Below are 11,568 nucleotides of genomic sequence, written 5' to 3' on the forward strand. Positions count from 1 at the left end.
AGAAAATACTGAGAAAGATTTTGAATGACTGATTTTTTTGGGGAGCAAAAAAATTCACTTCCCCCAACCATTTTCTTTTTTTACACTAAGCTATAATTCTCTTCTGTAATATTCCTCATGAACAAAGGTGTTTAGTAACATAGGTGTAATACTGCTGCATGATCGATACCTTTATTAAAAAATCAGCTGAGGACAATTTTTACCTTCTGAAATTTGAAAAAATTAGAAATATCCTAATGTGATTTCTGGTTTTAAAGTCTTTGACTACAACTGAACAATTCAAAGGATGAACAGTCACAGAGAATGCTAAGGTCATGCCAACAGCAACAGCTCAGAAAAAGTGTTTAGGTAAAGGTCATTCTTTAAAAAAACACCTAACCATGTCCTGGTTTGAAAGATACAAATTTTTAAATGGTACAGATTTTTTTTGCTTTTTGATTATCCTGTTGAAAACCAAACAACTCATTACTGTGAGTTTTTTTTTTTGGTGTACTGGGAGGGAAAAGATTCAGTTAGTGAAAAAGTGACAAGTTTTGAAAAGAAAAATGCCATCTGCCCTAGTAAGTGATTTCTAGAATGTCCTGTAATGTTGCTATCCTAAATATCACATGACTGAAGAAAAAGGGAACTTGCAGCAGCAGAGCTGATGAGGACAGCAGGCAGTAAAAGCCAGCCCCCAGGAGCACATCCCTGGTGTGGCACAGCAAGTGTGGAGTGTCTGAAGCAGTGATGAGTCTGGGGCTCACCTCTCCCTCTGAGTTGCTCCTGCCACGGACAGGAGCACACACTCACAGGGCATGATCAGACAGATGCGCAGCTGCCTGTCTCTAGGGCTGGGCAAGACATGGTCCAGCCAGTAGATTACAACCATTTCACTGAACTCCTTTGCCCTACATTTTACCCATTTTAAAAATTTGTTTAGTTGTTTTTATTCCCCTAAAAATAACTGCTGGTAATGCAAGGGATTGCAAGGTGGGAGCATGTTGGAACTCAAAATGTCTCTCAGACATTTTTAGAGGTTCCAGGCCTTGGTCAGAAGCATTTTAGACCCTGGCAGACAGCTGGAAACAGCTGTGATTTTGAGTTTGAGCCATGGAATGAGTTACCAACTTTGGAGGTGGAACAAGCAGTCACAAAGGGTTAGATAGTATAGTAAAAGTAGTTACAAAACAGAGGGGAAATTTTTTTAGTATTGTACAGGGGGGTTTTAGCACCTGTACAGGAGGGTTTTTACTTTGTACATGGGGGTCAGAAGTTTTAAGATTGAGGAAAGTGGGCTGATCTTGTTCTTCCTCCTTCTTCTTCCTTGCCTCCATGTTCTTGGTGATGTTGGCACTCACAGATTGGTTTAGAGTAGAAAAGCACTTTGTAATATAGGTAGTAGGTATTGGGGGAAAACTATAAACATGTAATACGTAATATATCATATAAAAGATAGCAGCAGCCCTGGGTGGGGGAGAGAAGAAGAAGACAGCAGACAGAGAGCATGTCAGGGTGTGTGTGTCTCTGCCTGGGCTGCTGACCAAGCAGCCGCAGCCCGAGAAGACAATCTTTTAGATAACTAACAATAAACTGCCTTGAGACCAAACAGCAAAAGCCTGTGCAGTTTTTCTTTGGAAGCACGGGTTGGAGGAGAAATTTCACCACCACATGGGACCTCAGAGCAAGCCTGGGGTTCCCACAGGAGCATCTTTTGTAAAAATATTTATTTTAAAATATTTTTTTCTTTTTTTATTTATTTTTTAAGAGTATCACCTCACAACAATCATATTTTACACAAGAGGTTTACGATTGATGTCATAATAATTTATACCACATCTGGAAACTGTTATAAATAACATATGATGAATAAATTGTTCAACTGTGATGGTTCCAAAAACTTCAAAACATTAAGACATGTCTGTTTCCCTGAGTTTATCACTCTCTTTAGCAAAATAAACAAGATTTTGCATTTTTGAATATTTTAGAAAATTACTTTTCAGTCTTCCATTTCTACATGAAGTCCCCATTGTTCCTTGAACTGCAGGAGATACATTGCTTGGTCCTCAGGTGATCCACCAGATACCTCTCTCTCATAGAGTCTGAGCAAAATTCTGTCTTTGTCAGGATGATCATACTTGAATACTCCTTCACACACCTGATTTTCAACACTGGACAAAGTAGGAATATACAGTCTTCCACTGTGAGGATCCCAATCAACTAATATGGTCTGCATACCTTCTTTCTCTGTGAGGCCCTGTGTGGTTTCTTCCAGCTGATGATAGGATGTCTGCCCAGATTTTTCAGTATCCAGGTCCATGAATTTGATATGGGTCTCACTTGGCAATTCATCTGCTGCATCAACCACCTTCAAATTAAGTTCCTCTGTTTTCTGTCCCAAACAAAGGTCTCCTACCCATATCTCTAGCTGGGGGGAATATGGCTGTCCTGTTTCCATATCAACCAAGTCCCCCAAAGCAACCTTTGGCTCACCCTGTGGCCCCCCAGGGGCAGAAAATTTCTCTTCTAGTTTCTGATCAGGACCAACTTCTTCAGTCCTTACATCATGCTCATACTCTACAACCCCTGCATTTTTATCTCTCCAAGTATTCTGTATTCCAGACCAGCCATGAGATGCCCAGTTTCCAGTTTGGCTCTCTTCCACTAAAGTATCTTCTTTGAGTGAAATCTCTTCACAGGAAAAATCAAGCAAATATCTTGCTTTCAGCACTTGTTCAGAAGGCAAATCCCTCCCTTCAGTGTCGTTGTGAACTGTCTTATAATGGGGACTTTTCCCTTCCGACAGATATCTGGATTCCTCACCGTTGTCCCCATTAACAGTGATAAGGTTGAGCACTATTTTTTCACTTGGTATGAAGACCCATTCCTTGCATTTGTCAGTGTATGGCCATACCTGGAAAGTAAGTAATATTTTGAGTGAAGTATAATAAAAATATAATCTTCTTATACTACCTTATATTTTTAAAATATAATGCTAGGCTAGACCTTATTAGGAGGTTATTTCAACTTAGGGAAGAAGGAAGTTCATAATGTAAAAATTCAAGAGTGTCAGTAAGCTATCCTTTTTTTTGTTCTATCTAAAGTAAAGCTATATTATGATAAGTTTTCTTATATCTTTGCCCCTCATCCTCATATCAAAATAATGGCTAGAACAATTCTGCCAAATACAGGTTGTGTTTCCAAATCAACCAATAAACTCATATGACTTTGGAGAAAACATCAGTCTTTGCTCTTGGGCCACAAATTACTGAATCTATTCCACTCCTTTTTACCAGTGAAGAGAAAAGGCAGTCACAACCCATTCCCACAAGCAGTGTCAGGTAACATTAATGTATAACTTACAGAGAATAAAATAATAGCAGGTTTCCTTTCAGAGAGAAAGCTACACATCAGGTTGAAGCACAGTGTACATAGCCTGCACTGTGTAGTCCACCACAGGCTGCTTTTATTAATCTGTGCAAAATCATCAAATTAAACCATAAGGATCTTTCTGAAATGAGTAAAAGTTTTGACAGGGATCAACACTGTGTGAGTACTGGTGGAGTGAACAGAAAAAACAACCAGAATGTGCATTTCAGTGCTTTCAAGCTTGAATGGAAGACTAAGACCACTAACTGATGTACCAAGTAGTCTGAAAGGTTGCACAAGTCAGAAATGCTGGACCAAACAGTTTATTTCATGTCCCTCCAGCCACACAGGGTGCACATATGGGACAGTCTCTATGTTGGGAAAGCCAGAGAGCATAATTAAAATACCAGGTCTATATAAATTTGTTACTTTAATGTTGACTGAATCCAGAGGTGGAGAAATAAAATTGAAGCTCCATGATGGTCATTAAAAAGTGCAATGAACATAAAAAAATTCCCAACATTCAAATTACATCTTAGAGAAAATAACTCCTGGAGTTAGGAGTTTAGTCTGCTACTGAGTGGAAATTTTTTATGAAGTAGCCTTTCATGCTCTTGGACTTTAAAGACCTCTGTCCTGTTAGCTCCCCAAGAGACCAAGCTATCTCCTCATACCATGACCTGCATCCCAGGAACAAAAGATAAAGAACAAGACAGAAACAGACTTTTTACTAGTGCTTGTAGTGACAAGGGACAATAGTTTTAAATAAAAGAGGGTTCATTTAGACTGAGTATAAGGAATACGTTCTTTACTGTGAGTGTGGTGAGGCACTGGAATAGGTTTCCCAAGGAGCTGTGGATGCCCCGTAAGAAGAAGTGCTCAAAGTCAAGTTGAATGGAGCTTTAAGCAACCTGATGTAGTGGCAGATGTCCTTGCCCATGTCAGAACTAGATACCTTTGAAGGCCCCTACCAACCCAAACCACTCTGTGGTTCCACGGCTCTGTAATACCGCCAGCACCTCCTCAGCTGCAGGAGGCATTTCTGTGCACGTCTGAACGCACTGCAGCAGCGGCTGCTCCAATCCTTCTGAGCCCTTCTGAACTCGCAGTCCCTCTCTGAAGATTTCTCCTGTCACCGCTGCACTTCTCTAATCTTCTGCAGCAAAATGAGCATGTTGAAACCAACTGCCTTGTGTCTCCCATCCCACGGTGTCACACAGATTGGATTAACATTGAAGCTTTCATTCATTATTATAATTGCATGTTTATGGTTAAGCAACTTGCTTAAAGATACCTGTGAGAAAGTTCTGTTGAGCTTACGAGCTGGAAATGAGTAACATTTCCTAGACTTTATGTATTCTTTCTAAAAATCAACAAACTTTGCAGCACTAAGAAATTTCAGAACATTTTTTTTGCAAAAAGTGTATTTGGCCTGTCTAAATAACAGTACGTAATAGTTTATACACTTTTGGGTGTTAGGAAACGGTACAATATTTCAAAGTATTCTTGAAATCCAGGTTAAATTATCTGTATGAAACATATGTGTTAAACCCTTCACAATCACAATTAAGTGTAAAAAATCTGGTAATAACCAGTAATAGTAAAAAAAAAAATCATGTTTCTGTACTCGTTAATTGTCTTCCCTTCTTGTTTCTGTATTCAACAAGTAACTTTTGTCCAAATGACTTTACACAGTGATTCATCTTAGATAAATTTACAGAGTTCTGACACCATGACAGACCTTGCCCAGTGTACCTCAGACCTTGCTTAAGGCAACGACTCTTCCAAAACCAACAGCTCTGTTCTGATCATTGCAAACTTGAGTTATTACTGTTTTTCTTGCATTTAATAACCCTCAATGTGGTTTTCTTCTCTTGATCTCAGTAGCAACTAGAGCTTTTATTTGGAGCTAGCCACAGTTACCTCCAAGCCTGCTTATAACTCTGGAAAACACACAGCTCTGCTGTGAGTGCCAAGGTTGGCAGTGACCTCCTGCAACAGAAGACACTTACCAGGTTTGTTGGATGTTTTTGTTTGTGGATGTGAATATACTTGTGCACCCAATAGCATACCACAGAAATAAAAAGGAGAGCCAGCGTAGCAGGCATAATATATCCAAATGTAATTGTTATAGTCTCATCTTCTGTTTTGTCTGTTAATAAAACAAAAGTTCTGATTGTAACAAGCAACTTTTTAATGTATGTAGACAGTAATATGTGCATTCACCACACAGCACTTTGGATACAGAATGCAAATGTTTTGGATAAACAAGGAATTTCCAGGAAATGGAAAAAAAATTATTTGAGCTACAGGGTAGTTATTATTATTGTCTAAATTTTAAATTAAATTCTATAAAGAAGTAACAACTCCCTTAGGTTCTCCTGTTGCTAACTTCAGATTGACCTAGCTCTGCTACTCCCAAACCACATTCAAGGAGAAAAAATATTCTCCATGCACTGAAACTCAAAGAATGCAGACAATTTTCTTCTGAGGTACTGATGAACCTTCCAGTCAGTCCCAGCTATGCTTTATTAGAGGCAAAGATTTTTTTTTTTTTATTGGTATAAGTGCACAGAGAAGGAAGAAACCATGCTAATTTTCATTGTCAAACTAGATACATAAAAAACTCAAAAATTCAATCACCATGATTTTTTCTAACTTGCATCTTTTTATTTTTAATTTGCCACCTCACACATACCTCTCAATGTAGTAATGCAATGTTCTTTGGAAAAGCCACTGTCCAAAACTGGTGTGGTGACGTGTATCTGTGCACTGACACAATAAGCTGTTCCAGGTTCTAACCAGGGCACAACCAAGGTGTTGTTGCTGATGGAGAAGAACCACTGGAAGACAATAAAAGTATTTTCCCCCCCTTTAACTCCTGAACCACAGAAAGGTCACAAGCATACACATTTTCTAGAAAGGTTGATACTCTAAGAGCTGCCAGCTGTATCCTTTTCCTCCAAATGCAATCAACGTTCAAGTTACTTGTTAAGTCACATCATATCTGATTATTTTCTCTTCCAATCAAAGATTCTTGTACCACTACTGAACAATTTCATGCTTCATATGCAGCAGGGCCATTGGCCACTACTGGCCACATTCCTGTGGTGATGTTGAAATAGAGCTAAAGCATCATTCCAGCCCTGTCCTCACACACACCCCCATGGCATGCACATGGTGTGGTCCCACAAAATATTTCAAACTGGTATGTTCTAGAAAAGCCAGGAGCTTTAGGGAACAGAATTTTTGTAGACCTTGGAGTCCAAAGTAAAGTTATTGCTATATTTCCTGCACCTTTGTGAAAAAACTCTCAACAAACCAGACAAACACCAACCAAACCACCAAACCACATTTGTCTACTGCATATTTGCTAATCTTGGCATTTCAAGAAGCACAGAGCACAGATTTAATTGGAGCAGTTCCAAAGCCTTGTCAAAGCTTACCCGCTTCTTCGTTTTTTTGTTGAGGACAGACACATTGTACTGTAGGCCAGGATACACTTGAAGCAGAGATATGGATTCTTCCTCAGGACTTCTCTTCCACTTCTCAGGAGCAGTCAAAATGATTGAAATAGATCTGTCAGTAGAAGATACACTTACCATGGGTGGACCTATTTTAGCTGGAAAAACGAACATGTACAAAAGGCCATCAAATTCAGCAGAAGCACACTGGTTTGACCAGTTTCATCAAACTGATCATACTACATTTTTGCAATTATTGGGGGAGTCTAAGTAGAGCTTTGAAAAATTTATTTACATTGGAAGAAAATTATTTGATCAGATAACTAAGAGGATCTTTACAGTGAGAGTGAACACTGACTTGGAGTTTTGCCAAAGAATTCCTGGGACTTCATAGGATAAACAACCTTGAAACTCAATTTACTAAAATAGGCTGAATTACCAGTATTTTCTTAGATTATCTGGCACAGATAAGAAACATTGGGCTCTAGAATATGCTTACTGATTGGTTTGACAAAGCCTTTTCAAAATCAGAGTTATTTATACTGTGAATGTGTCACAGATTTTATTTGCCTTGAGTAAGGCTTTACGATAGCATTATAAAGAATTCAGTATATACCAGACTATATATATTTTATATATATATATATATACAAATTCCAATTTTATCATTTTAATTACTTCTGTCCAAATCAGAATATAAGAATAAATGTGAAACAAATGAAAAAATGCAACTTCATGCTAAAATTAAAATATCATACACTGTGAAGGCACGTGAAGTCTGAGCACACATTGTTAATCAAGGCCATTGAACATCTGGCTGTGTGCTTAGCTCTCCTTACTGTCTGTTAGAGGGTTGAATCGTGTGGTCTCCATCCAGTCAGAGCATGCCCCATTTAGGAATGCTTTAACACTTGCATAGTATTGTTCTTCGTAGTCAGAGGTCTCACTGGAGAGGTCACACCATGTTCTGTTTATATTCCTGCATTCTGGCTTTCTAATCCACTTGCCAACACCGTATCTATATTGAAAAGAAAGAGAAAGGAGCTGTATAAAAGCTATTTCCATTTTATTAGTCACCTCATAATATAATTTTCTCTGCTTTATTACGGCTGATAAAACAGTTTCTGTATTTAGCAGAAATCTGAAATTTCAAGGAATCCCAGCTTCAGCTGAGATGAAGCACAAGACTTCCACAAGTACTTAATGAAAAATAAATTAGAGTAGGCCCTCTCCAGAAGAAGCCAGATGAAACTAACTGGGATGTTAGTGATACCAATCTAAGTCAAGGTTTGCCTGTGCAGACTGGAGATCTCTCCACAGCTCTGTTTTGGATTCTATACACACTGTAACAGAGATAGGATAACTATTTATATGGAAACAAAGAGTTCAGTCCGAATGGTCAGTGACTAATCCTCAAGTATGGACACAGATCATGCCCAGGGTCTCCAAGGTGAATGACAGGAAACCATTCCTGCCTGATGCCTTGTTTTCTAGTTTAAAAGAAAGTCTTAACTGGAACACAATGAACTTCAAAACCCTTCTAGTTGAAAAAAAGGCCACATATCTCCTATCAACAATGCCTTGGTACTGACCAGCTTTTATACACTGGTAGAACAAACCAAGATTTCCTTGGAAAATTCCTGTTTGGACTTGCTCAGAAGTTCCTGCTCCTATAATTCACATTAAGAATTTCCCCTTTGGCTGCTAATTAATAAGGGCATGTGACAGCTTCTGCTGTGGAAAATGCTGGATTTCCAGGTGGAATCACCAGCATTTTCCACCTATCTCAAGGCCTTTCTCGCCTGGGTGGGTAGAGGCACCTGTGTGTTTTTGTGTGCAGTGTGAAAGACGGCCATATCTATGGCTACAGACTCTTCATGGACCAGCTGGTCTTTCAGAGTCAGTGCAGACAGTTCTCTCTGAACATTCTACCTCCCATACAAGTCCTGGTTTCTGCCAAGGACAGGGTTAATTTCTTGCAGTAACCATGAGGGGGTGGAGCCTGGAGCTGTGTGGGCATGGCCAAAATTCTAATACTATTCAATGCCATCTTCCATCAATGCCAGGGGAACATTCCTAGAAGAAAGGTGTTCCTTCCCCATGCAGGAAACATGGCAGATGGAGCAGTGTTGGTAATACTGGTCCTGACCGGAGGGAGCTGTTTGGGTGGCATGGCTGCAGTCAGGTTACCTTTGCACTCTCTCTTTTGTACGTTTTTATCATTAATATTGCTGCTGTCGCTGCTCATTGTCTAATCTCATTGCTGTTTCCAGTAAATGGTTCTTAGCTCCATCTGTGACCTTTGTCTTTTGTGCTTCCAGATGGAGGTGGAGGGGAAGCAAGTGGCACCATGGTTTTTTCAGCAGAGCTTCTGAATTGGAGAACACTATTCCTAAACCATGACAATAATTATCCTTCACTCTGTAACTGCTCAGCACTCTTAAGTTACAGGAAACTTCTAGGTATCATCAATCATTTTACTGTTCTGAAAATGTTCTTAGATTGAGGGAAGTGTAAATTTTAGAGGTAAAGATTGGGAGCATTACATGATCTGTGACAACAGTGCTACACGTATTTAGAAGCCAAACTTCTAGCACTGCCCTTCAGAATGACACAGTGCTCTCTCAGTGGGAATAAAGGAAATGAAGTCTGGTTCTCATGCAAATTCCTTGATACCCTACTAAGGTGCAGACCTTGACAATGTAAGGACCTGATTCCAACCACATTACTTGGTTTTGTACAAAGCTCGGTAACATTGGTGGATTTTCTCCTAGAGAGCCTTGCTGGATCAGAAAAAATCTGGGGGAGTGGGTCTGTCAGGAAAGAGCAATGACACACTGGGTATTTATGTGATTGAACCATACATTTCCATATCCATTTAAGTGTGTACAGAGGATGTATAAGGACAGATACCAGTCCACAGCACAGGTGTTTATTCTTCTCTCTCATATTAGGAGGAATGCCTTCAAAAGCTTCCTTAGTATTAGAATGTTTCTTCCTACACTTCTATCATAGGAAGAACATCTCCTTACACATTTTTTTAATTGCTGTGAGGTAAACAGTGCCAGAAGCAGAAGTTAAAAACCACACTGATTAAGTCTAGCTCACACTTTAGTTATTTCTTTACTTTATATCAGCAATACCTTGCATAAAGTTGGGTTTTCTTTTTAAATTATTATTTAAAATGTTAAAATAAAATTCAGTAGGAGATAAAATAAACAAACCAACTTACACTGCATACTTCACCTTGTAGACTACTCCATCACCTGTGCCTTCTGGTGCTGACCAGTGAAGGACATTCTTCATATTTATAGATTCAAAACGGACATTCCTAGGGTTGGGCAAAGAACAATACAACTCTCCTGAGAAAGAAAATAAGAAAGGAACAATGTGCACTAAGAATTAGCAAATGCATAGACTCCCAAAGTAGCCAAAAGAGACAGCTATTTTTAAAAAGACCATAAATTCTACTATTTTTAGCATTAAAGCTGTAATGTGTTTGGCTATGGGGCATCAACTTTTTTACAAGTGTCCCTACCTAGTGCAGTCTCACATTCCACCTTTATGAGTGTGCTTTTTGTCTAACAAAAATGGTTTGCCACCTATGACAGGCACGGGAATATTCAGGGACTGGAAGCTAAAATTAGAAAAGCTTGGCCTAGAAGAGACACACATTTTTAAAATTGCAACTGTATTTGAATATCAGAAAAATTTAACACTGAAAATTTTAAAAATATCCTTAATACTTTACTATAATCTTCTTGTAGCTGAGTGGGTTTTTAAAAGGCAAACCAGGCATTTTAGAAAAAGACACACAGAATATACTGCAAACACAGCTTTACAAACTGAAGTATGACTTTACTCTGGAGAATTGGACTGGATGATCACAATAGCCCCAGTGTCATTTGATCATCCCTTTTGATTCTTCTGAAAGTCAGAAGCAAACATTTACTGTAAGGTCACACATCTAACTTGCTGTTCATTGCGCCAGCTTTTGAAATTAATAAATAGGCAAATTTCGGTATCCTAAGAACACAGTTTCAGATCTTTCTGATACCCACCTCTAATCTAATAAATGTCATGAAGATGCCCACATTGCTAAATTGCTTTCAAAACTAAGCCTGTGGGCCCAGGGGAAAATTCCCAAGTTTAAAGTTATGATTCAAGCCCCAGCTATTCCTGCCATGCTCTGGGGGGAGCAACCCTGAGACCAGCCCTGAAGCTGCCACTGCTGGGAAGGAGCTTCCCATTGCATGTACCCACAAGAGCATAATAGGGAAGAGAAAAAGCAACTCTGTGGTTTTTCAGGATTTTTCAAAACCTTTTAATCTCCGCCTCCAGGAATGCAGTTCTAGTTCTTGGTATAACAAAATGAAGCAAAGAAAGTGGGAAATAAAATGAACTTGTTCAAATGAATAGTCCTTGAGCTGTTACTTCTATAAGGAGATCTTTTTAAGGTATTTTCATAGTATATTTTGCTATTACTAGAACAATAGTGTTCATCCTCCTGTATATGTAACATATAATTTCATTTGTAAGCAAAAGTCACCACCATTTTCCTGATTAATGTGCAGACTTCTATCTGTCTTTGAAACAAACAGTAGAAGATTATTTTCTCTTCAATACATTGATTAAACAATCTCCTTGCAGTTCTGTAGAGACCTATTACTTCAAAGTGTCTCAGTGCAAACCCTTGGTTTTCCAAGCCTCTAGCTGCTCAGTAATGCTGTACTGAGCATACATATATACATTCATC

General features: G+C 38.9%; 1 protein-coding gene across 1 annotated transcript; it reads right to left on the bottom strand.

Annotated features, from left to right (window-relative positions):
* Positions 1-1,978: 1,978 nt before the first annotated feature.
* IL20RA (interleukin 20 receptor subunit alpha) lies at positions 1,979-10,133 on the bottom strand. The gene is made up of 6 exons (XM_031504532.1): positions 10,045-10,133; positions 7,652-7,830; positions 6,795-6,970; positions 6,047-6,191; positions 5,361-5,500; positions 1,979-2,893 (listed from the first exon to the last, which is right to left on the bottom strand). Exons 1-6 carry the CDS (start codon positions 10,116-10,118, stop codon positions 1,979-1,981), a joined length of 1,629 nt encoding a protein of 542 aa, XP_031360392.1. The 5' UTR covers positions 10,119-10,133.
* Positions 10,134-11,568: the final 1,435 nt, after the last annotated feature.

This window comes from Lonchura striata, chromosome 3 (assembly GCF_046129695.1).
Source record: "Lonchura striata isolate bLonStr1 chromosome 3, bLonStr1.mat, whole genome shotgun sequence".
Classification (NCBI taxonomy): Eukaryota; Metazoa; Chordata; class Aves; order Passeriformes; family Estrildidae; genus Lonchura; species Lonchura striata.